Raw genomic sequence first — 27,060 nt, forward strand, 5'->3', positions numbered from 1 at the left:
GGGGGGCGCGCGCAAGGAACCACAGCAGAAAAAAAAGCGGAGCGGAGCTGGGGAGCGGAGCCCCGCCGTGATGTCCTCAGGCTGGTCGTGAACACAAAACCACCGCAGCGGGCTTGGCGAACACACAGAGGTGCTGCCTACCGGAGAGGACGCGCAGGAACACCGCGGCACCGTGAGGTCGAGGAGCTTATCCCGGCGGAGAGCGAGCCTGCGACGGGCTGGACACCGAGCACCAATCCCGGATGGCTAGGCGCGGCTGCTCCCGCTCTCTCCCACCCTGACCCGGGACAGACACACGCACGGACCCGCGGTGGGGAGGCTCGGGGGCTTCGAGTGAACCCAACCGGAGCCCGTTAACCTGCACACCCCGCCCAGGCGTCCCTATCCCGGCCTGTTTCCGCAGATATTCTGGAATCTTGTCTGGAGCATAAACAAACACGAGAGCGACCTCTGAAGGGTGTGAGTCTGCGTTGGTGCTGCGTGTTACCGCACATCAGTGTGTGTCTGTGTGAGTGAGTGTGAGGATAACACAGTGTTCTGATATGGCTGTACTAGACTGAGAGTCTAAGGAGCCCGCGGCATTATGGGATGTAGCAGGACTGTGCAGTGACCCCCTCTCATTGGAAGGAAACACTCTGTGTACAGGAGCAGGAACAGGCTGACTAGTCCTAACACACACACACACATACACACAGAACACACACACCCCTGTAGCTATGCCTGTGTTCAGTGGCCTGTTGAAGGTGCGAGTGTGTGAGGCAGTGGACCTGAAACCCACCCCATGGGCCCTGCGTCACGCTGTGGGCAAGAGCGGCTCATTCCTGCTGGACCCCTACCTGGCCCTGAACCTGGACCAGACCCGGCTGGGCCAGACCGCCACCAGGACCAAGACCAACAGCCCCGCCTGGCACCAGGAGTTCTGCACCGAGGTCCGCGAGGGACGGAGCCTGGAGCTCTCCGTCTTCCACGATGCGCCCATCGGATACGATGACTTCGTGGCCAACTGCACCATCCAGCTGGAGGACCTGCTGCAGAACGGAACCAGGCACTATGAAGACTGGGTATGTGATTGATATGTGAGGTCCAGGTGCCCTGGGTACTGGAGGGCATCATAGGCTGGATCTGCAGTGTAGAGAGGAACAGGTCCATAGTATGACCTTGCCCAGTGGCTCCTCAGCTGATTAGGTTTTAATGAGCCTTCAGCCATGTCCAAGTTCCTTTATCAACAGCTTCTTCCAGGAAGGAGTCTCATTTAGTCATTTGCCGCTTCACAACATACATTCACAGGCTCACATCCCTTCCGCGGAGGTTCACAACATTATTGCATCGCAGGCTTTAGTGAGCCCAATGCCTTGCTCATGAGTATGGGATGCGCTGATCCAACTTTTTACGGATTCTGAGCACTGATCCAACAACGTTACTCTCTTTCCAGCAAATTTGGAATCAATATATCAGCGATATAGAAGAGCAAGACGAGACGATACTGTATAAGTTCGACATATTGAAGAAACGCGTCTCAGTTCTTGGGGCCTTTCAGCTGCAAACATGCTCCTAAACCACAAATGCCTCTTAGATTTTTACACCTTTACCCCTTTGGCAGTTTAGCAGCAAATTCAGCGCTAGAAGTCTCCCATCAAATTGAGACTCTTCTCGACCGGCCGTCCAACTCGGTCGGGTTTTTAACCTGTGATGCAGACTCAAGCTAGGGAAGAGATTTCTGTACTGACATCCTGCCGCTCACCTGTGACACGGGAGCTGAACTTGCGTTAGATCAGATTTGGACGTCTCAGCTGCAGCCTGTAGTCGTCCTTCCTCAGCCCCTCAACTTCCTCCTGCCCCTTTTGGAGTGGAAGCTGTAGAATCACAATTATGAAGCAGGGACTTCACCACAGTCCGGTTCCTGTGAGTTGTCAGACACACAATCATACTGTGACTTCAGTAGCTGGACAGAGAGAGACTGAAGTTCCTTTCTTTTGTTACGGTTTCTCTTCATGTAATCTCATTTGCGTCGGGGACTGTGATGCCGGGGCGCCACATGTGGATCTGTATACGAGGGGGGATAAAGGGCCAGTTGTTTTGTGGTCTGTGAGTTTTGTCTCCAGGTCTGACATGTGATCTTCTTCCACTTCGGCTGCGTGTGGTTGTTCTTGTCTTTGTGTCGGATGAGCGGCTGACGAAGGTGATGTCAGGACGTGTAGTGGGAGCTGAGGACATGGATTTTAAATTACCACACGTGTTGTTTTGTCATTAGCCCATAAGCTGCGGTTAACGTATATTTTCCATCACTGCAGACCATCTTCCAAAGCCTATTCTGGGAAATAATAATTTCCTATCTTTTAGGGTAGCCACTGGTTTCAGTCCATTCTCATACCATATATGAAAGAAACAACAGGAACTTTAAACCTGTTGGAAATATGAGGATAAACCATCACAGTTACAGCATTAGTGGCATTTCCTCTGTCAAAATGGCGTTTTTGTTGCGTGGTAACTCTGTTTTGAAGACTTTTTAAATACAGACCCTGTCTTCAGCTGGATTAACATATGACCATGATGTAATAGAAAAGAGAGGGGCAACAAAATGTCCATTGTGGTGAATTAATCTGAAGAGTTTTTTCATACAGAAGTAACTGAACTCTTTGTTAATATTTACACCATGTATACGATTTAATAGACTGAAGAATGCAAAACCACACGGTACGGGTCCCCAGGGGCTGTTTAATTGATGTATAGTTATGTAACATAGTACTATAACGGTATACATTCGCATATAAATAGACACACGCACACACACCCACAGACAGGGAGCGCATACACACGCCCCTCGTCCCTTGCCCATCCACAGTAAGGTCAGCATATGGATCACTCTGTTGATTGACCACATCCCATCGATCACGCTGCCAGCTCGTCAATACATCAGCCTCCCAGCAGCACAGTCCCACCCACTTTCCCTGCGTCCTCCTCCCTGCAATACTCCATTACTCACCACTTCTGCCTCCCCCATCCTCCCCATCTCCAGCAGTGATACCCCTCTCGTCATAGTACTTACACTTAAACCCCCACCCCCCCACCCCGCCTTCGTTTACCCATCGTCTTCCTCTTCCTGCCGGGCTTGCGCACCACAAAGGACACATATTGTGAAAATGTCACTTTCTCAGGAAAAACAGGAATAAAGTCTTTCAAGTACAACAAAATGTCCATTAAATTGTAAAATGTCCTAAACAACCCCACTAAAATAACTAATCAATATTATGATGTTATAATACCATTGTTCCCTTCCTGATACTGATTCGGATACCTGGACTTTGTGTATCGGCCGATATGAGAACCAATAAGATACTGGTTCCACCGCTCAGAACTGAAGTCTTGCACACGTTACTCTGCACCTCTTTACTTGTGAAACGTTGCCCACCTGCTGACATTTTAGCTCTGGCTAACTCTACTGGAAATCACTACTTCTCCGCCGCTCTCAGATCACTACTTGCCAGTGGCAGTATGGCGCAACAGCTGTTGTGATGCGGCAAAGAAGAATAAATAATTTACAGGAAAGGAAAATAGCAGATTTTCCTGGGTGAAGATGTGGTAGATTCAGATCGATACAAAGATTGGCCTATTAGGTGATGCCTGACCCTGTCTTATCGGCAGTACCAGAGGCATTTCTGGTGCTGGTATCAGTATTGGAACATCTTTCCTGAATATGAATGCTAGGACCCATAGTGAGACACAGACCAGAGTTGTACCAAATGGTTGAGCTGCCGGCTGTTCACATGAACACAGAGGCCTGTGTACTTTAACTCAGTCGTTCTCACTTCCTCCGTCCTTCTGCTGCCTTCCTCATCTTCATCACCGGTCTCTCCTCTTTTATTCCCATCGTCTCTGCCTGCTGTTCTCTATTGTCCTCCTCCGCCTCTCCACGATCCGTCTCACATGGACCCCCAGCGCTGTGGGCCAGGTTCCTACGCCGTGCCGCCGGTGAAATATTAACCAGGCTTTGATGCTTATTAATTGTCCCACTCAGTAATTGAGATGCTCTGCGGAGCCCATCCCCATGGTGACAATGACAGCCTGTCCCCTTGGTGACAGCCTCTCACCCACAGAAACACCACGGAGAGAGATGGGTAGGTGAGAATTGGGGGGGGGGGGGGGGTAAGAAGAGAGGAAAAACAAAGTAGAACACTTGTGGTTCTTTGCAGAGTCAGGATGATTTAAACCTCTTACAGGGTTTTTTAACATGGGCATTTTTGGTGCATTAAGCCTCTTTGTTTTTATATAGGACGGAGTTTAAGTGTGTAAGGGGAGAGAACGGCGAAGACGCGCAGCAAAGGGCTGAGTCAGAACCAAACCTACAGCTGCTGCTGGAGGACTCGAGCCTGCGTACATGGGGCGTCCGCTCAGAACAGGCCATCCTTCATGGGAAATTCTATTTTACCTACCAGATGAATTGTCGAGCAACAGGAAAATGTCTGGGGAATTCACAGCGAGCGAGTGGGCGTGTTGATGACGTTTCGAACATGCGACAAATGCAACACAAAAAAACCCAGAATACAAATATCTCATGATGAAGAAAAAGAGGAGCCATACCCGTAGAAGTTGTCGATGAAGATGTCAACTTGGAAAGATGAAGAGATTAGAGATAAGGGCCGACGTCAGTGTTGATGTGCTGTAAAAAAACAAACACATGATTTCTGCAGCAGAATCCATACATTATGTCCCGCGTCCTGAACGATGAACCCATGTGCCAACCCTCATCTGAATGTTCCAGACATTTTCTGGTTGTTCTTCAAACTAGAAGGCAAACTCCATAGAGAATTGTCCTGACAAAGTTCAGTTCACGTCAGCTACAAAATCAAAGCTACAATCCCAAATGTCCGGTTCGATCGTCCACTGCTGTGCAGAGCTTCATCTGAGATCAGCAGCGACACAACACGTCATAGCACTGTTTGTCCTTCATGTAAGCTATCGCATGAATGCAAACGCCGCTGCCACACACTCCTGATCGTGTAGGTGATTGTGTTGTATGCCTTTTCAAACGTTAGGCACGATGGAGTTTACTTGCAGTGAGATGTGTTATATAAATACAACTGCCTTGCATCGCCTTTGTATAGAGGTGAGCCACATGCCACTGTAAACAGAACTGTGTCTGTACATTCCTGTGGCAGCCATGGTATGTTAGCGCTGCAGCAATGCAAAGGATGATTATGATTGAAGTCCAGGGTCACACATTTGACTTTCCACTTTGAAAATAAGCTGTTTAGCTAAATGGAGATTATTTGGCTGCTGTCATGGATGTTAATGTGAAGATTGAGTCAGAGAAATGACTTCCTATGAAATAAGTAGTAGCTATGGTTATGGATCATAATATTTCGTTAAGCATGTCATGCATGTGCAAGAATGAACAAATTCACGGTGAACCATCTTTTGCCAAAACGAATGGGATTGAGAGTCAAAGTAAAATGGTTCTTTATTCAGTATTCATGCTTTAACCGCCTTTAGCTAACATCATTTCCCATAAGCCCCAGATGCTCGAGGGATAAACAGCAGAAGAGGTGAGTCGAGGGGTCGGAGCTATTTCAGACATGACTGTACGCAGGACACAGAGGACCGAACACAGTAGAAACTATCAAAAGTGGGGAAATTACTTAAAACGAGAGAGTCTCATGTATACGGACCAAAACATATGTTTGTAGTGTGTTCCTGCAAGTTGTAGTTTATCCTGTGCTCACAAAGTAATCGTTATTCAACTCTGTTAAGATCGCAAAGGATTCACCTCATCTTGTCACCTGTTGCACTGCGTCTGTAGCAGTTTGTCTCCGATTATTTAGAGTAATCCACAAGATTCTTGTGACAGATTCTTGCAATAAATGTTTTTGTCAAAGTAAAATAAATTTTCCTTCTCTAGATTTTATGACACATTTTGGAAGTTCTTGCTGAATCGTGGTGCAAAGCAGGATGAGTTTTTATTCACTCATCCACTAGCTATACCGCTTATACTTTTATGGTCGGCTAGAGCCTTGTAGCAGCTGATATTGGCGGAGAAGTGGGCTACACTCTGGACATGCTGCCAGTCTAACATGTTTCCAGTCCAAATTAATGTCGTTACTGTCTGCGTTTGGACTTGAGTCATCGACTTTTAATTCTCCTGCTAAAATGGGTCTATAAACCGTGTCAGGTAACTTTTAAAAGGCGTCAAAAGGTCCTGAGAGAGAGCGGAGGAGGGAGAAGGAGGAGGGAGTTTGGGGGGGGGGGTGAAAGGGAAATGAAAATACTTACAGGAAATAAAAACAGGAAAGAGAGGCTGTGCAGAAGAGAGTGATGAAGGAGCGGGGGAGCAGGAGACGAGGTGTAGATGTGAGTGTGTGTACATGTAAATATATCAGGCTGGAGGCTGAGAGCTGTGAGGCTGCCAGAAGCTTCTAGGCACAAGTTAGAGAGGCGATGACCACACCAGTGTAATGTTTCCTCACGGGGACACTGGGCCACGTCAGATGTCAGCCAGCCTCGGTACGACACTTGGCATCAACACTCACACGCACACACATTCACACACTCACATGCTTATACTTACCAGCAGCCAGGATTAATGAGTCAAGGACTTCTTTTAGAGGACAGTCTGTTTTTTAAAAAGGTTAAAATATTTTTAGATGAATTCATAGTTTACGGGTTTGAACTGAAACATGTCGCTTTGTGAGGCTGACGTTGACAAATCCTCTCATTGTTCTTGGTGACCCTGTTTGTAGTCATTGTCTCTGAGGCCTAAATCAACTATTATTGTGTTTTTTAGAAGATGCAATCAGCCAAATCTATAATATTATTATATATTGTAGTTTTAAAATTTTGTTTTTATCTTTCGAGAGCTGTGCCATTAATGTTGGGACAGTATGTACATCAGACGACATGAAAGGTTCCTAAAAGTGAAGCCAAAGCATCTTGATCTACACCTGGTGGCTGGCTGCAGTATAGGTCATAAATCCCTTCATGTTATCAAACAAAAAAGTCAAAGGGCATTTTTCTCAAAGATGGTTTATGTCATTTATGGTAGTTCTTATTACTCTAATGTATGTGAAAGTGTAAGTTTGGTTTTAATTGATTAATTGAGGCTTTAAAAATGGGGTTAAACGTCTTGTTCGATAGCTAAGACTGTTTTTTGGCTGCTCATAGGTATCATGTAAGACATCCATTTCCTCAGTAAACTGTTTGTAGCATCACCAGCATTGATGTCACCCAGGTTGCGTTAAGGTCTCGGCAGGATCGTAAAGTTTGCAATTGAATCGTTGTTTTTCGACGCAGTCATCACCAGGAGATTTGTTGGTTTGGGTGAATCAGAAATGATCTTTTGCGTCAAGTTGACCTTGAATCCATGAATTTGAGAATCAACATGAAGGATGCTAATGTAGTTTATTAGCTGTGTTACAAATTGTACAAATAAACCCGATGTTAAGCAGTTTACAGATGTCTTTGAGACAGGTTGTGTGTTAACAAGCTTGTCTAGTGAATAACTCTTTATCGATAAACAGTCTTGAGAACATAAGCAACAGCATGACCATGTAGCCGTGTGGGTCGTACCTTTACATCTCCATCACCATTGAATTACCATAGCTCTTTAGTGTTGAGTTGCAGCGCCGTGTAGCCATCCTCCTCAGCCCCGCCCTCCCTCTCTGCTCGTTTCAAGACGAGGTCACAGCCATATTGTCATCATCCCTTTCTCTATCCCTGACCCCGAGACTCCATTCTCTCACCATGGCAAGTTGCCGGACAATGACATCATGGGCTCCACCCCTTGGCGGCCTCCTGGTTAAGTAGGACAGACTGGATTTAAGATGCAGTGTTACCACAGTGACAATACACACACACCAAGGGTTGACCTGATTTGGCATCAGTGGGCAGAGCAGCACGCTTGTTTTGTGTGTGTGTGTCTGTGTGTGTGTTTGTGCGCGCTGGAGTGTGTTTAATTCATGTTCTCAGTGAAAGGGAAGAAATGGGAGGATATTTGAGAGCTCTGGGACAGCAGGTGAAATGCACACGGTTCGTCCCATCTCTCTCTGTGTGACCCCAGCAGTGTGTCTATTTTTGTGTGTCTGCCAAGAAAGACACACTTTCTCACTCACACACTTCCATGCTATCTGCCTTTATCTTTAGCCAGGGACAGGACACACGGATAAGGGTGATAGTTAGTTAGAGATAATGTGTTTGTTTGTTTGTCTCACAAACACAAACGCTGCTGAACAAATTACCGAGAAACTGGTAATGATGCGGTATGGGTCGGGATAGAACCCATTACATTTGGATGTTAATCCACATCAGGAATGTTTCATGGATCTTGATGAAAATAAATCAGGCTTTTTTCTACTGATTTCTTTAAGTGTGTGAAATTCGGAGCAGCTTCACGGATACTTCTTGTGTTTGATTCACAGTTTGAGAGCTTTGGGTGAGAATAGCTGCAATTTACATCACAATATCAGTAATGAAAGTAAAAATTAGAGAGCTGTGGTTATCCCGGTTCCTCTGCAGCCGCTCTGTGTGGAGTTTGCATGTTCTCCTGGACTGCAGCTTCCTCCTGCTGACTGAGTCTCCATGAAGTGTGCTCTCATTCAGGCTGCTCCAGCAGCGGGGTCTGCAGGGGCTGCTCTTCAGGCCGTCTGTCAGTCCATCTGGACGTCACCCGCTCGTCTGCAAGATGACGGAGCAGCCAGGATGAGCTGAGAGGGAATGTCCGCTCCTCCAAATCTAATTATGCCCCCTGTCCTGTAGACGCTACTGGACGGCCTGACCCGTCACTCGTGGTAGGGATCTGGCTTAGCTTAGCCCCCCCCCCTCACTGTCCTCCTCCTTCACCCCCACACAGCTCAGCTTCTCTTACATTATTAGCCGTCTGTGATGTTACATTAAAGATGCATGACTCTCACGCCGTCTCACTCAGCATGGGCCTCCCGTCTGTGTGTGTGTGTGTTGTGTGTGTGTGTGTGTGTGTGCAAGTGGGCAAGCTCGAGTTGCTGACTGCTAGCAAGGAGCACACACGCGCCTGTTATTGTGCAATTGCGGTCGAGCTCTCTCCAAGCCGAAATTTGTTATTTGACAGATGGATGTGGGAGGCTGTCACTGAGACTAAACGCTCCTGAGAGAGACGGAGAGAGCTGTCTGGTTGGACAGAGATAGCGAGCTAGATGGACAGAGAGTGGGAGGGGGTTAGCGCCACAGTATTGATATAATGCAAGCTTTGAGTGGCCTGTCTGCTTGGTAGAGTGCTCCTCTGTGCTACTGCATATGGTGTGTGTGTCTGTGTGTGTGTGTCCTTTTTTTAATTCTAGCACCCATGTGAGTGTATTTGGGGCCTGTTTGTATGTGTGGCCATGGAGGGAATGTGAGAGAGTTAAGCTTGTATGTGTGTTTAACATTAACCTCCCTCTGAAGTCGATTTGAAAAAATCCCCAGACATTCTCTCTCTCTCTCTCCTATCTCACACACACACACACACACACACACACACACACACATACACATACACATACACACACACACACACACACACTGGCTGTGTGTGAGAGAGTGAGAGAAGGTTTGTGAAGTTATTCGTCTCCCTGGCTGTATCAGTGTCCTAATTGGACTAACAAGCTTAATGAGGGGAACTAGATTTTCCAGCTCTCTCTCTCTCCTCCCATCGTTCGTTGTGAGGGCGGGGGTGTTCAGTGCATGTGCGTGTCTGCACACGGCAGGTGAAGGCTGAGCAGCGTTTCGATTCACTTAGCACGGCCATAGGTCATTCTAGTGGCGCTGAAACGATTAATCGATCCGTCAGGTTGACAAGAACATGACGTTGAGACTGTGTTTCGTTTAATATGCAAACATTGAATTGCCTAAACCGTTAAAGAAACAAAATAATCAACAATGTTTATAAGTTTTACCAGTCTCAAGACTTCATATAATTGCATTGTATCTTGTGATTTCTTTGTTTAAAATGTCACCTTGCACCCAAATTTATCCTATTTTTGTCTATTTAAATTTGTTAATCTCATATTACTGCGTATATATAATATTTTTATGTTTTATTTTATTGTATATTTTACTCATTACAAGAGGAAAACTCCCAGGGAATTTGGGATTGTACCCACAGGCCCCCGATAAACATTTCTGGTAATTATCGGGACACCAGTGCTCTCCTCAAAGCAGCTAATGCTACACTGGCTATGTGCAGCATTTTGGAGTGAGAGCGTTGGTATTAGGGTCTAACTATGCTTTGATTAGTACTCAGCATATTCACCTTACATATTCAACCCTTGCATCTGAAATCATGAAGAAAAGAATTTCAAGTCTGTCAAGAGCAACGAAGGTCTGTTTATTTCAGACTAATGGGTATGATATCAAACACTGGCTCGGACTTAATTAATCTTGAAAACCCCATGTCCATGTCATAGTCATTCGTATCGATTTATCTTGAAGGCACTTCCCAGCTCACCTGGCCAGCAGCAGGTGATGTCACAATGCTGCCGTGCTGCCTCAGGAGCCGAGCACTGAGTCAATGACGGTGCCGTCCATTTGCTCCGCTCTGTTTCAAAATCACTCTCAGTCCATCTTTCGGCTGAAATCCTCGCTGAGATGCGCCGTTACGCAAGAGGTTACATTTGGGGATTAGCACAACATTTTCAAGGGTAGACATCAAGAATTGAATGGCGCTTATACTGTAGGTCACAAATCCCATGCAGTGGTTACGTGTTACCCATACAACAAAAGGATGATAGTACTGCATACTGATGAATATATAGGAGCTACATTCTTTCACTCGAGATAGATTCCTTGACATCAGAGACTTGCAACTAATGACAATTTTCTTTCTCGATGAATGTATTGTTTGTTTTTCTGATGAATCCTTTTTGATTATCAGTCAACGATAGATAGAAATAATAATGCTATTATAACAAGTGACATGTTGTCAAAAGTCAGATACATAAAGATATTCAGTTTATAATGAAAAGTAAAGCAGCAAAAAACCTCTCATTTGAGTAGTTTTTACCATTTCAATGACTTAGAAACTATTAATCATCAAAATAGTTGCATTTAGTTTTTCATTCTTATTTTACTGAGCAGCAAATTAAATTAACACCTTCCTCCTTCCGATCATTGGCTGCCAAATGTAGGGTTTAGTTTAATGCACCACAAATTAAAAAAAACATCAGGTAACATTTTACTTAATTTTTATGGGGAAAATACAAATCAATATCAGATGTAAATGATAGGATAAGCAAATAGTATTTGTTGAATTCACTGTGCAGTGTTTTCTTTGTGTCTCGCCATTCAGCGATGCATAGAATTGTATGTGTGTGTGTGTGCTTGTGTGTTGCTGCCTGTGTGTGAGTCTGACTGTTGCATAAGGGGATCTGCCACTGTCCCAGAGCTTAACTAAGGATTTAAACCTCTCTGTCTCACTCTCTCTTGCACTGTCTCTCTCCCGTCTCTCTCTTCCTGTTGTCGGCCGTCTCTGGTGCTCTCTGTTGCACTCTCGCTAATCTCCGTAATTGCATGTATAATGTCGGGCGGTGGGGCGGGGGGGTGGGTGAGGTCACTATTTGTTGAATAACTTTGTGTGTGTCCCATGTTTGCTTATCTATAAGTGTTTGAGCAGGAACATTTCTTTTTTTGTTCCGTGAATGTGAAATACCCAGAATCCTTTTGGATGACACCTGCTCACACAAACCGATCAACGCTCAGTTTGACTTGTAATTCAAGCTGTTTGCTAATATGAAGGACGCAGAGAGTAATAACGATATATTAAAAAGAGTTGGCAGTTTAATCAGCTGTTGTTTTGATAAATCCATTTATATGAGCTCTATATAATTCATACTATGTAGCCTAGTGTATGTAGAGGATTAATGGATTATAACACACGTAGCGAATATCTTGTAGTGACATCATTCCTTCTCCCAGCAGCTTTGCTTCCCCTGCAGTCTTCTTCCTCCAGCAACTCGTCTGGGTTTTGGCAACTCTGAACGTCCCTCTGAGTGCGGCACAAGATATTAATTCTTAGCATTTTGCAGTGTGTTGACACTGATCTAAAAATATGAGGTTTGGATCAGACTCCACGAGCATTACTATGTCCGACATGTAATATTGGCTGCCAGCGTTTCACAGCATCAGAACATTTTGTCTAGGAAAATGATTTGACTCTGTTGAGGAGGGATTTTACTGATTTACCAGCACTCAGCACATGAACCGCTTTAATGTCTCCTCTGTTAATAGTAGCGTAATATTAACTAGGATAATATGCTAAAGTAGGGTTACACTTTATTTAACTATACGAGAATTGGCTTCTCTTGAACACCCTCTGTTGTCAGGATTCTCCAGAACAGCAAAGGACTCAGGAGAATTTGACTAGTTTTAAATGAAATGATTTAGTGATTGCAGCATGCATTGAATAGGTGGATTAATTCATTATTTCTCATTTGTAAACATGTAAAAATATGTTGTATTGAAATAAAGTTGTGGGGGGGATGCTGGTGAAGACGATGACCTCTTCCATGTGCACGGGTGTGTTTATTTTGTAAAGGAAAGTCCCCCCTCCCCTCCCCCCCTGCTGCACTCACTGTTCAGCTGTGTTATTTCTCACTGGTTCACTTTGTGTTTCTCCTTCTCTGTCTGCACAGATTGACTTGGAACCCGAGGGGAAGGTGTATGTGGTCATTGACCTTTCCGGATCCTCCACAGAGGGTGAGACCAACTCGACACACTACGCATACTGTCCTGCTGTAAACACACACAGAGGGAAAAAGAAAGGTATTTAACACATGAAAGAATATCTAGTTTAATGATGGTTTTGTACAGATGTGGTATGAGTTCAAAGTAATGAGCTTTTATAAGGGTCGCTATTTGCTAGCGTCCTCCATTTTCAACGTGGGTAAACACAAAAAATATAAATATGATTGACTCCATTCCCATTGCCAGTAGAGGAATTTGCCTTTCAGTTTTTTCCCTGGTGCGTCATGAACGCACCAACAACTCTCACTTCGCTGTCTTGTCAAGTTAGTGCGTTCACCCGAGTGTTGCGTTTCCATCACTGTTTATCAGAGCTGGAGCAGATAGAAACCTGTGTCTACTGCAGAGGCATTTGTCCTGGGACTGAATGCCCATGGCTCCCATTCCAAGTGCAGACAAAAGTCAGATGATAGCAGGTGTGAGTGGCTTTTTTGATCAGTGACAAAAGGGGCTTTACGTTGCTGATAAATGCAATAGGTCAAGCTGACAGTGAGCGCCCTCTGTTGGGTCACGAGTGAACTATTTCAAACGATCTGCAGAGCTTCCAGCCTGTGTTATTTGTTGTATATAAAATGTGACTATAAGTTTAAATCCTCTGCTGTTGTTGCCACTTTGCTGCAGTGAAATTTGAGGTCACAGGGTGTGATGGAGCGATTACTGTGAAAAGAGGCCAAACATGAAGCCCGAGGCCGTCCTGTTTTCTTAGAAAGTCGCTAAACAGAATTCATCTCTCTCCTCTCTCTCTCTCTCTCTCTCTCTCTCGCTCTTTTTCCATCTCCTCCATTTGTTTCAAGTGATTAAACATGGAGACGCCCACAGTGTCTTCCTCAATTAGTCCATGCGCTCGCTCACTCACCTGCTGCTGGATAAGAGTGATTGTCTCCTGCACCTGTGTACGTTGACACCCGGTTATAAATAGAAGCAACTCTCTGCTTTCCGGTGAAGTTTGCATTTATATACATGTATATGCGTGTGCGGTGGAAGTGACTGTGCTGGAGAGGATGCCGCAGTATAAAGGTGAAGAGCTCCTCTGTATAAAGGAGGATAAAGGCAGCTGTGGAGAGTGAAGAGAGAGGGAGTAGATTCTTAAAATAGTAGGGTAGATTGAGCCACGGATTACACAGACACACACACACACACACACACACACACACACACACACACACACACACACACACACACGCACACATCAACACACAGACCCTTGTCTTGCCCTCCTTATCGATGATTGGACCCTCTGTTGTGACCTCTGGACTCTCTCTCCGCCCACTCCTGAACTTCCTCTCTGAGTTCAGCTGGCTTGAGTGCTCGTCATGTTAATGTATGCTGATAAAAATAAACGGTGTGTGTGTGTGTATTGTGTGTGTGTGTGCATGCGCTGATAGGACGGATGGAGAGAAGTAGAGGATGCAGAGATACAGGGCGAGAACTAGAAGTAGAGGTGGTATTTTTAGCAGATTTATTTTTTTCCCCTGGTGCAATCTGTTCTCTGCAGTTTGAGACAACGGAAGGACGTGTTCCACTCTATTTTCTTCTCCTCCTCTGTCCTCTCCATCCTTCTGCATCTGTTGGTCTCAGGAAGCAAATATTAATCTGACCTATTTTGACCATCTGCAGCCTCACCCCCTGTGTTTCAGTATTCTTCTAATCTTTCTTCATCCTTTTTCTGATCCTTGTGTGTTTTTCCTCACATTTCATCAAAATAAGTGACGCAACATTCCACATAACACTTAAAATATTACCAGCATAACTGATAAAAGCTTTTTTTTTAAGAAAAGCAACAAAGGGCTTGTTATGACCTCTTCGAAGGAGTTTTTTTTGCCACTCTCTGTTTATTTGTGTGTTGTTTTTTGGGTTGTCAGCAGGATTACGCTAAAAACTACTGCACTGAAACTTGGTGGAAGGAGGGTGGAAGAAATACCCCATTATTGGTACAGATCCAGACAAAAATGGCGGATTCAGGATCTTTGCGCTCTCTTTCTTTAGATCACAAGACAGGGCATTTTCGGGCATTCTAACCAATTTCCCTATAGATTATGAATGGATCTTGGTAAAACAATTATCAGACACATTTAGCGGACTGATATCTATGAGTGTGTGAAATTTGGTGCAGCTAGATTGAATTTGAGGGAACTGTGGGGCTTGGCAGACGCGCTCTACTGAGTGCCAACGCAGTTTTTAGAGCTTTCTGTTTGATTAATCTGCTGATTATTATGATTGATTAATCTATGTATTGTTTGGTCTTTAAAAGATGGGAAAAAAACTGTGACTTGTTTTGTTCAACCAACCCACCGTTGTGTGTCTGACAACATAGAGCATCACAATTTCACTTTGAGAAGCTTTTTGAGAAAAATTTAAAGTGATAACGATTAATCAATTACCACAATATTTGTTTTTCATTGACTGACTTATTGACAAACACACACCAATTGATACATTTTTGTACAAAACACAAATGTACCTATAATCCTACATAGTATTTGAGAAACCACTGCAGCTTTAACTTCATAGATCCGCACAGTCAGCATTGTCACATTTCCGATGTTTAAACGGGAAATGGAAGTGGTTCAGTGGAAGTGAGGCGAGCACACTTCGGTTCTCTTCAGAAAATGTAATCTTTTCTCTTTTCAATTTCTCTTCAGTTTAAGAAAGGTTTTTCATAAATGTGTCTACAATCATAAATTATATTTTAGGAACGGCTTCAACTGTTACTTCAACTTCTGCTGCAACCTTTCTTCCTCTAAATGTTAGAACCGGATTGATTTCTACAAAGATATTTGCAATTTGAGGAACCACTTAATTTCTCATTGTAGGGCAATGAGTAATGAAATGAGTGCAGTGCAATTTTCTATATAACGTATTTGATATATTTATCTTCAAACTCAATAGATTGTTATTCATTATTTTAGAGGAAGATGGGTTCCTGCCACAGTTGTATTGTTATTCCTTTTCACGTCATATTTGTTTATGCCACCATCTGTACTTCAGCATTTCCTCCGCTGTTTTTTTTTTTTTTTTACATGTTTGTGTCTTATCGAATCCTCAGCCTGCTTGTGTTTGTGTGTTTGTGTGTGTGTTTGTGTATTTTTGTGCGTGTGTTTGCTGGACTCCCAGGTGGTCATTCAGTGGGTCCAGAGTACGTCTGTCTCCACGGCGATCACTCTTAACTGTTGTTACGACTCATCAGCCCTCCTTGTCAGCATGCCTCTGTGTGTGTGTGTTAGTACATGTGTGTAGTGTGTGTGTGTGTGTCTGTCCTGGACAGATGGATGATGTATTATGTAAAACAAAGTGATCCCAGTAATGGCCTGTTTAGCCCCCACCCCACCCCCCCTCACCAACACCACCATCAGATACACAAAAACACACACTTCCCCTCACATACACTCCCACTCTCTCTCACACATACACACACACACACACACACACACACACAGGTTCCCTAGAAAGCCTGTCTGTAATCGAACTCTGGTGAGACTCAGCGGTAACCACATCTATAACGCACCCAGGAGAGAGATGGAGGGAGAGTGAGAGAACGGCAAACTAGGACAGGAGCGCAGAGAGGAGTGTGTGTGGGAGTGAGAGTGTAGGTGGTTCTCTTGTCTTAAGGTTACCCTCGGAAAGCATTTATCTTTGTGGGGAGATGCGGAGAGGAAGTGAAGGGAACGGCTGGATGGATGCTGCTCACTGAGGAGGAGTATTTTAATATGATGTCCTTCGTTTTAGTGCCCACACACCAAAGTATAAATAGCACGCAATCACATCTATGTATGCATAGGCCTCTGGTAGGTGTGAGGAAGAAGGAGGGAGGGGGAAGAGGAAGATGACAGGCCGTTGAATGATCAAACATCTTGTGCAACATGATGCAAATGGTCCTTATTTGTACAAACCGTCTCAGGAAATAGAATCGATGGCCATAAGAAAACATCCGCAGAGGGTGGATGTGTCATCTGAAAGGAACAGATGCTTTGACATTTTTACTGATGATCTTTTCCCGTCTGTTTGCTCCACAGCCTCAGGTACCAACGACAATGAGGAGCGGGTGTTCCGGGAGAGGATCGGTCCCCGCCGCCGACAGGGCGCCGTCCGAAGACGTGTCCATCAAGTCAATGGACACAAGTTCATGGCCACCTACCTGAGACAGCCAACCTACTGCTCACATTGCAGAGATTTTATCTGGTAGGAAACACACACACACACTCACACTCACAATCACACAAACCTACCTGTTGTTGTGTTTTCTGTAACCACCCCGGCTGAAACACTGACTCCTCTGTGTGTGTGATCTGATAGGGGCGTCCTGGGGAAGCAGGGATACCAGTGTCAGGGTGAGTACTTTTCTTTCGCGGGTTCCAATTTCTCAAGTAACATGTTGCATATCATTTATAATTTAATCCTGAGAACACAAGAGGGATTACGTGCTGCTGAATGACAGCTGTGATTTGGTCAAAACCCGCCATCACCCAGAGAGTTTATGACCTGCATCACAACAACATCCACATGATGTATTAGTGTGTTGATGCTCAATCAAATTGAATGATTCTTCATCGTTCAGTGCAGATGCAGGAAGTTGTGCTGATTATCTACATAGAGTAACAGACATGAATGGTTGTGGAAATAAAACTCATGAGTATAAAATGATAAAAATTCCATTGTTACATTTCCATATTGATATTTAAAGTGGATGAGTCACATTTGGCGAATACCCAACTCTTTAAATAAGGTCAATTTTGGATCAGGGCATCAATATGTGCACCAGCAGTACATCAGAATCATGTGAACATCAAATTAAACATATACGTTTCATAAACGTATAAAAAGGGAAAGTCTTCCACAAATGTGTTGATTGAAATTTTGACTCTGTGCTTCCAGTGTGCACGTGTGTCGTCCACAAGCGCTGCCATGAGCTCATCATCACAAAGTGTGCCGGGATGAAGAAGCAGGAGGACACACCAGAGGAGGTACACATACACAAACAAACACACACACACATGCATATACACACATTTACCTACATATCGACATCAACACACACAAACTCAATCATAAAGGTCTTTTGTGTATAATAATTCAGATTCTGATGATTTACCATGTGTGTGTGTGCGTCTCCCTCTGTAGGTGGGTTCACAGCGGTTCAGTGTTAACATGCCCCATAAGTTCAGTATCCACAACTACAAAGTCCCCACCTTCTGTGATCACTGTGGCTCCCTGCTCTGGGGCCTCATGAGGCAGGGCCTGCAGTGCAAAGGTGAGTTCAGGCACAGCTGGGAATTTTGCAGGGAGGCCTGATAACAAATCTTATGTGTCCAGATAATTAAAATCAAAAGCTGTCAACAAAATCACAATTGTTTCAATGACACACACATTATATCTTTGCAGAGGAAGATTTGTTTATGTGCAAAGTTGGTGAATAAATATTGCACAACTTAGCTCATTGAAAGGATGATTCGATTATCAGAATCATTCAGGGACTCAGGGAAGGACTCACACAAAACAACACATATCGGTGCCAACAGTGGAAGCCTTCTAACAGCTTACTGAATAAAAATGCTTTGTTCATGAATCATTTCACAGGCAACACAGTCATTATGCCGATCTATAGGGATCTACATCCAGGGCAACTTGCCGGCTGACCTAATCCCCCCCCTGCATAATCATTCACACACACCGGTTTGTTTACATGTGGGAGGCCAACTTTCACTGCGGATTCACTGTCGTCTGAGGAGATTCTAAAAGCTAAAAAACAATGTTGGATTATGCCACGGACTGTTATGAGGATGAGTCATTTCTCTGTGGTGGTCCACTGTATTTATTTGAACTGGAGTAAACAGACAAGAAGCTAAATCAAACAGACACAACAGGAACAGGACGATGCACCTCAGGAAATTGGTGTTGTTCGTACAGTCGGTGCAGAAGGAAAGGTGGATTCCAGTCTTGGTGAAATCTATGTGGCCATGGACGATTTAACTCCTTCAGCATAACTATTAAAAATATTTTATGCGAGTCTGCCGGTCCGTGAATCTCTACAACGGAGATGGCGAATGAAAAGATATTTCAACCCAATAGAGAGAAATAAACCAGAATAATACTTTAATCATCCTGAAAATCGATTGATTGTTGCATCAAATCCCTAAAATGAAAAATATTCGTTCCACGAACCTCCAGCTTTATAAGTTAGCTGCTTCTCATTTATTTTCTCTTTTTTTCTGACATTTTTAATCCATGTGAGAAATCTATTATTGGTAATGAAAATTCGCATTAGTAAACAAAGTTGCAGTCATAGCATCCAGATATGATATCTTCTGCATTAACAATGTACTTTGATACCTTGGATACATTTTCTTCTTCTTTAAAAAGGCCCCTTTTCAAAAATAAATGAACCTGAACCATTTCATGTGTTTTTGCCGTTTTGCAGTGTGTAAGATGAATGTGCACAGGCGGTGTGAGAAAAATGTAGCTCCTAACTGCGGCGTGGACGCCAGAGGAATCGCTAAGGTCCTGGCTGACCTGGGAGTCACGCCTGACAAGATCTCGAATACCGCGCAGCGCAGGAGGAAGGTAATGAATCATTCTCACTGTGATGCTTCTGCAACCAGGAACATAAAGAAGTTTGAATCTGCATTTGGAAGGCCATTGGTTCTTTTTTTTAAATATGCTATTAGCTTCTTCATGCCTGGTATAATGAGAATCTCCCGTCTAGACACTGGCATCTGCCCCTTTGGCCGTATATTCTTTCTGTCTGCAGTTTTTCATCAAATAAGCTTAGATTCTTGTAAAAAGAAAAGAAAATTAAACTGGATAAATCAACATCTTCTGTACATTGTCATACTGTAAACTAAAAGTTGTCTTGACCCATATTGACAAACTGATTCGGATATATCTGTGAATGGCTTTAAATGGCTGTTTTTATCATAAAACAAAGTTCCATGCTCGAACTGAGAACCCGAGATTAAACTCTGCAGCCCATGATGATACAGGTTTTAAGAGGTGAACCCCAAATGAAAGGCCATGTTGTCTCCTTCTCTCTCCAGTTGACTCCAGGGCAGGACCCTCCCCAGTCTCCTCCTGAGCTCTCTCAGACCGAGAACAGCTTCAGCCAGCCAGCTGTCCCCACCTCCCCCTCACAGCAGGGTAACACAACACACACACACACTCACAAACTCTCACACGCACACACATCATCATCAAAAAACACTTTTACACAAACATGAAGATATTTCAAAGCCCTCTGAGATACATTCTGAGCAGCATGTGGTTTTACTGTGTTAATTTTACCAGTGAGAGCCGGTCATTTTATTTTCAGTAATAATATTGTTGCTCCTTTTGAGTACTTGAATACGTTAATGTCCCTTTTAGATATAAGACGAACCCTGATTTACACTTGTATACGTTAGTGTCCCTTTTAGATATAAGACTAACCCTGATTTACCTACAGTAAGAATGATCCCCCGCCACCCACCACCATTTGTTACCGAGTCATCTTGCTTTCATACTATTTAAGCTGAGAAATAAAAGTTAACTTTCTCTATGTGGAAGGATTCGTTATCGGGCCAAACTCCGATGACACAGGTTACAGCTGCTATTTAATCCTCCTGGTCAGAGAAACTTAAACAGAATCATCCCAGAATATGATCATTAATTTAAAAGTTTATTGAAAAGTAATTGTTAAAAAAATAATGGCAAACGTCTCTGTTGTTGTACGACGAGCTGAACAGCGACAGGAGAAAGGGCAGCCAGCCTGTTTTCACTGATCCTCTCTTCCGCTGACACCCACAGACTTGGCAGAGTTAGATCGCCTGCAGGACGTGCTGTCGCTTGACCAGCAGGGACCCCAACACTCCTCCTCCTCATCCTCCTCCTCCACCAACTCCTCGTCCTCCTCGTCCTCCGCGGGCAGGGAGAACGGACAGAGTCAGAGGAGGACCCTCAAGGACTTCAACTTCATCAAGGTTCTCGGCAAAGGCAGTTTCGGCAAGGTACGGCGGCTCTGAGGAGGCGTTTTAGGAGAATGTTTATATGATTACTGTTCTTAACCTTTATGATTATGTCAGTGTTATTCTTTTAACACCACATTCAGTATCTGGTAATGTCAGGGAATATCAAGGACCTCAATACACCAGTCATATGTACATTATATGATGAGGCAGAGGCTCTTTTTTTTTAATTTCAATGAATGTTTGTCCAAACACACAGATTACTCAGTTCAAAAATAATAACAAACAAAGGTTTTGGTATTTAAAATGTGATTTGAATAATCATATTGAAATTTAAACAATATATAAATCATTCAATGTTCAATTGTAAAAGCTGAGATATACGATTTATAATAATGTGGAGTTAAAGGTTAAAGTCTTAAACTTCTGTGAACTGCTTTCTTCCTCTTTCTCTATTTCCCTCCTCCTCCTCCTCCTCCTCCTTGCTGTGGTCTCTCCCTCTCAGGTGATGCTGGCGGAGCTGAAGGGGACGGAGGAGGTCTTCGCCGTCAAAGTTTTAAAGAAGGACGTGATCCTGCAGGACGACGACGTTGACTGCACCATGACCGAGAAGCGCATCCTAGCCCTCGCCCGCCGACACCCCTACCTCACCCAGCTCTACTGCTGCTTCCAGACACGGGTAGGAAGGCCCGACTGCACACACACACACACACACACACACACACACACACACACACGCACGTATTTGATGGCTAATGTCTGTTTTCTCAGTCTCACAAGTGTTTGTCTTCCTCTGTCTGCAGGACCGTTTGTTCTTTGTGATGGAATACGTGAACGGAGGAGACCTGATGTTCCAGATTCAGCGATCCAGGAAGTTTGATGAGCCTCGCTCTCGTTTCTACGCCGCTGAAGTCACCTCGGCCCTCATGTTCCTGCACCGTAATGGTGTCATCTACAGGTAAATACCCCCAACAGCTCCTTTATTTTCATGTTTTTCTACCAGCAACTCTGTAAAACTGATAAAAAGAACACTTTGAAACAGAAATATCTACTAGAGTCTTTAAAATATTCCTGTTTTGTCTAAAAGCCAGAAAAAGACAGAGAGCCGATGAGTGAAGGCAATTTTATAAATGGCTCAGTTATAAGAAACATACCAGAAGGTGCATGACAACATGATTCACACATGCATTAGGGGGTGATTCTCATGTGTTTTTTTTTGGCAACGCATGCTCACTTATCTCAGCAAGCCCGACTGCTGTGGAAACCAGACGGTGCTAATTCTCTCCCTCTCTGTCTGTGTCTCTCGTAGGGATCTGAAGCTGGATAACATCCTGCTGGATGCAGAGGGACACTGTAAGCTGGCAGACTTCGGCATGTGCAAAGAGGGCATCATGAACGGAGTGACCACCACCACCTTCTGTGGCACGCCGGACTACATTGCGCCCGAGGTGAGCCGAACTCAGCCCACAGATCATGACGTTGTCCTCAAGATGCTGGTTTTATATATCGTGGTCTCAACTGTGCTGTGGTGGGCTGGTTGCAACATTAAGAAAGTCAAGTACTGCAGGCTTTATTTTGAAAATGATTTGTCTCCAAGCAGCGATAACCCTGTTCTCCACCTTTTAAGTAATTTTTATTCGACTTGACAAAAGCTGTTAGAGAGGGCTATGCTCTCTCCAAATATTTAAATCAGCCAAACAACACCTATGAAACTCTATGAATATTAAGCGCCTTGTTTGTCTTCTTTGTCTCCTTATAAGAAGAAAAAAAACAGAGTTTAAAAAAGTGTTCTTGGCTATTTCTGTCGCCATTAGGCAACCAGCAGAGACTCAACATTAGGATCAATGGGTTTTAGAGCTATTTCTAAAGAGGCAGGTTAGCTGTTTCCCTGTTTTAACCTTTGCACAACCTGAAGAATCTATCCTGTGAAAATGCAACAGACAAGGATAGTCCTATAGTCTGTTAGGCAGGGGGAGGTTAGCCGGTTCAAATCCGTCCTTCACGTTAAACTGTGTCATGTTGTTGAATTCAGATCCTGCAGGAGCTGGAGTACGGAGCGTCTGTGGACTGGTGGGCCCTGGGCGTGCTGATGTATGAGATGATGGCCGGGCAGCCTCCGTTCGAAGCCGATAACGAAGACGACTTGTTCGAGTCGATCCTCCACGACGACGTCCTGTACCCTGTGTGGCTCAGCAAAGAGGCCGTCTCCATCCTCCGAGCGGTACGGCTCATCTCTCAGACACACCTCTTTTAATGTTTTCTTTAAGAGCTGTTTAAAATCCCTGAAAGAGTCAATTCATCTCCATCACTGGCGAGGCTCGTCCCTGCTTTAAACTGAAGACAAGTTTAATTTAGTTTAATGTAGTTGATTTCTATTTGTGACTTGTTTGGGGGTTTGTTACAGTATCCTGACACTTCTCATTACTAAACACACAAATATATAATCAGCTGTGAGGAGGTCTTCCAGTGATCATTTATGAGATGATTAGAAGCTTAGAAAAAGTCAGAACTGGGCTGAGTTCCATTGCAAACTGCCAGTTTGTAGATGTTTAACTTGCATATAGCTCCAGTTTGTGCCATGTGGTATGGCACAGTCACACAATGCACGCGAATATCACAGGTCAAAGTTCACCAAAGTTGAACCGCATGCGAAGCCTCGCTGCAGATTTGCTTCACCACGGGAAGCAAATGTTTTATTCAACCTCTCGCTCACGCTGATTGGAAGGGAAACAGGAGGCAAAGGTTCGCCGCTGATACATTCAGATATGTGTGACTGAGGTTCTGATGTTAAACGCTGATGATACAATAGCTGTATGTAGACTTGGATCTTCTACCAGTATGTTTTTCAGACAGGTTTTAACCTAAACAGCGTTTCACCTGCATATCACCACGCTGCATTATGAAATACATGTTTGTATTAATCCGAAAAGTCTCTATGAAAAAGTTTTTCCATCATGAAAGGAGGTGTTTATCACATTAATATTCTTGTGATCATTGTTATCACACAGTCATTCATGTTTTTCTCCACACCTGCTCAAATCAGACTCATTCAAAGTGCACGAAAACAGACGCGCACTTCTCTGTGATACCGAGAAGAATAAAAAAAGAGAGGTTAAAATAATAATGGCATCATAAAAACCACAGCAGATCACAAAGTGCTCTCACGCCGGTGAACAGACAGCGGAACAAATGCGACGCAGCTTTCAAGGGCGTTAAATAACAGCAGCCCTCCGCTGACCTGCTTCATCACTCTGCCACTACACCTCTTTGTTTGTAGCATTCACAGAGCCATTAATGCCTCCGCTCTATTATTAGCACCGAAATGCTTTTTGCTCGACCCTTATCCTTCTGTTTCTGTCCTCGTTGTTTTATGCATGAAACATCAGCTGGAAACGTCCTTTTTTGTTTTTTAAAAGGGGCTGCTTTTCAGACAGCTGAAAATCTCAGAGTCAAGCTTGTGTGTCGTGTGTTTGTGTGTTAGTTCATGACCAAGAACCCGGCCAAGCGTCTGGGCTGCGTGGTGAGCCAGGGCTGCGAGGAGGCCATCAAGACCCACCCCTTCTTCAGAGAGATCGACTGGCTGCTGCTGGAGCAGAGAAAAGTCAAACCGCCCTTCAAACCCAGAATCGTAAGAAACACACACATATTATTACACACAAACACTGACGTCTTACATCCCTTCAGAACTGTAAAGCTAAAGATAAAGTGACATCTGCTGTGACTTAATTTCTTAACTTGGTTCCCACATGCAAGAGTGTTTCCTGCATTTGTTTTTGGTTCTTACTGATTTTGATTTACTTTAAAAAATGGACCCGACTGTTGAAAAATCTCCAGAAATCCAAAAGTTGTTGTTTCCTGCAGCAAGGTCATTCCGCTCTGCACTTCACTGTAAAATAAGGTTCTCTTGTGGAAAGTAAAACAAACTCCAGTGATAAATCATACTTTTTTTGTGTTTGTACTTTGTATTTTGTTCAGCCAAAGTACAACCACAACGATTTGTATTAAGACAAAGTTTTTGCTTGTGATATTAAATTATTCTCCTTAAACTAAATCATGATATGTGACCTTAAACTCATCACTGGTATCATATAATACTGGAGAGTTTCAAACCACAAGCAGCTGATACTGAGGAGTTAAAACCATCCAGTATTGGATTAGAAAATGCAAAGGTTTAGCTTAGAAGAAAGCCAAAATAAACTAATGAATAAAAATACAATGATTAAAAAGTTTTGATCATTTTATGAGCCCAAAGAAAACTAATGCGACATTTTGGGTTGGAATCCACTTCTGTAGAATCTGTATTCACTAGCCACACACTGAGCTGACTGTACGAACGTCACATACAAACAAGGCAGTAAGTCTGAAAGGCCACAAGGGGTCGCTATAATATTACCCTCATAGCACTAGATTGCAGTGAAGTTTCGTCCTCTGAAGTCATTCTTTTCTTTGTGTGTGTGTGCGCGCTCTGCAGAAGACCAAGCGAGATGTGAATAACTTCGACCAGGACTTCACTAAGGAGGACCCCGTGTTGACGCCCACGGACGAGGCCATCATCCGACAGATTAACCAGGACGAGTTCAAGGACTTCTCCTACTGCGCCCCCGAGGAGACGCAGACCTAACACACACACACACACACTCACACACACAGACACACACTGATCCAGCGACATGAAACCCAGCACGCATTTAAACGCACACATGCCGACACTCTCACATGTGTAGAACCACAGATCCCTTTACAAAACACACACACACGTGCAATCACTCCTTTATTTTTAAGCTATTGGTTGTTGTTACTTTTGGAATATTCTTTACTTGCATTGTGTTGTCCTTGTTGCCTGGGTTTATTATGAATATGAATATGACTACACACACACACACACACACACACCTGTACATTCTCTCACACACATTCCCCTGTGCACACGTTTAGCACAAAGTCACACAGACACACTACAATCCCAAGTTTTTACACGCTCGCACATCCCTGCAGTCTCACTGCATATGCTTAGACAACCAAACACACACACACACACACACACACACACACACACACACACACACACACATTTACACACTGACACTGCTCCTCTCCCCAGCACCTGTATAAATGTGGACTGTAGGTGCCGGGTGCAGAGGCCTGTATATAGCCTGTGTCGAGTGGCTGTATCGTGTTGGTATCGTCTTCTAGTAAAGGAGAGTCGTGGCGCATGGACAAGCACCTGTGTTATTATTGTCCTTAATGTGGACCGGTTAGGGCCAAATACCCTTTGTGCAATACCCTGACTATCTATATATTTTATGGTTTTGTTTGTTCTCGAAATGTTATTTTTTTGGTTGTTGTCGGATTTGTCGTATGATCGATCGCTCTCATCCTCTCTCGTGTGTACAAAGTGAATGTCGAGCTTTACGAGTTACAGGCTATTGAACTAATTATGTGGAGCAGAGTGTTACAGGTGGCCTGTCAAGCAGTGAAAAAGACCAGTTTTTTCAGCTGTTTCATGCATCTGCTAGTTTCAGAGTCCACCTCCCCTCCTGCCGGCCAGAATGTGCCGGCCTGTGGGCGGTTTTATTGTTATTATTTCTCGTGAATGTACATTTTTTTGTGGGTGAATGCGTGGATTTTGTTTTTCTTCGTTGATGTATGACATTTTGTCCTCAGCATTTCTATTCCTATAGTTACAATCAGTGTTTTCAGCCCCCCCCCCCCCCCACTTTCCTTCCACGTCTCCTCAGAAGCACCAATTCCCCTTTCCCACCAATAGCAGCTGTCACTCAGCCTAAACTACCTGCTTTTCTGACTTTTGCTTTTTTCAAGAATGGCTTTTCTTTCTTATCTCTCTCTCTCTCTCTCTCTCTCTCTCTCTCTCTTTTATATTATTATTATTATTATTATTATTATTGTAAAGTGTATTTGGAGGAAACCTTTGTGTAAAATACTATAACTATACTATTATAAGTCTGTTACGGCCGGGTGAAAAAGAAATGTGGAGAACCAGCAGCTGAATTACCTCTCATTTCAAACACAAGACACAAATCACCCCATGCAGACTCCCTCCTTCGCCTCCTCCCTCTTCTTCTCACTCTCTTCTTTACAAACACACAGACACGCACACACACACAGAGAAGGACTGTTGTCGCATGTACTGTACAGTGGTCTGAAGGCGAGCGGGGTTTGCTCTGTGTGCAGTAGAGTCGCTGTGTAGTGAAGCTTCGTGCACCCAGGGGTAGGGCTGTTCCTGGTCACACTTCTATCTTACTCTGTGCCAAAATGTAGTGCAACAGCCAGGCTAGTCCTGTCTGGTCTGATTCCAATAAAACACTGAGCTGTCTACATCACCCTCACACCTCTCCGTGTCGTCTCTTCCTGCCTCTTTTTGTCGTAT

General features: G+C 44.0%; 1 protein-coding gene across 2 annotated transcripts; it reads left to right on the forward strand.

Moving 5' to 3' along the window:
- On the forward strand, positions 1-27,019 carry prkcea (protein kinase C, epsilon a). Of its 2 annotated transcripts, none has more exons than XM_053413245.1 (15): positions 1-1,061; positions 12,630-12,759; positions 16,752-16,917; positions 17,032-17,066; positions 17,611-17,699; positions 17,857-17,986; positions 19,154-19,296; positions 19,770-19,869; positions 20,515-20,714; positions 21,178-21,351; positions 21,476-21,630; positions 21,982-22,120; positions 22,705-22,893; positions 24,154-24,300; positions 25,144-27,019. In XM_053413245.1, the coding sequence occupies exons 1-15, from the start codon at positions 717-719 to the stop codon at positions 25,291-25,293; spliced, it is 2,292 nt and encodes a 763-aa protein (XP_053269220.1). In that variant the 5' UTR covers positions 1-716; the 3' UTR covers positions 25,294-27,019. The 2 variants fall into 2 exon arrangements, with proteins under 2 accessions (XP_053269220.1, XP_053269221.1); XM_053413246.1 differs by having other exon boundaries at positions 12,630-12,693.
- The last annotated feature ends 41 nt before the right edge of the window (positions 27,020-27,060 follow it).

Source organism: Pleuronectes platessa, chromosome 21 (assembly GCF_947347685.1).
Source record: "Pleuronectes platessa chromosome 21, fPlePla1.1, whole genome shotgun sequence".
Taxonomy (NCBI): domain Eukaryota; kingdom Metazoa; phylum Chordata; class Actinopteri; order Pleuronectiformes; family Pleuronectidae; genus Pleuronectes; species Pleuronectes platessa.

What these genes read in the sequence shown, in the direction of transcription:
- prkcea (XM_053413245.1), top strand. Translation starts at nt 717, where the DNA reads ATGCCTGTGTTCAGTGGCCTGTTGAAGGTGCGAGTGTGTGAGGCAGTG. An exon ending in GCAGGGATACCAGTGTCAGG is followed by an intron (nt 17,067 to 17,610) that starts GTGAGTACTTTT and finishes CTGTGCTTCCAG; the next exon opens with TGTGCACGTGTGTCGTCCAC. An exon ending in ACTGCTGCTTCCAGACACGG is followed by an intron (nt 21,352 to 21,475) that starts GTAGGAAGGCCC and finishes CTCTGTCTGCAG; the next exon opens with GACCGTTTGTTCTTTGTGAT.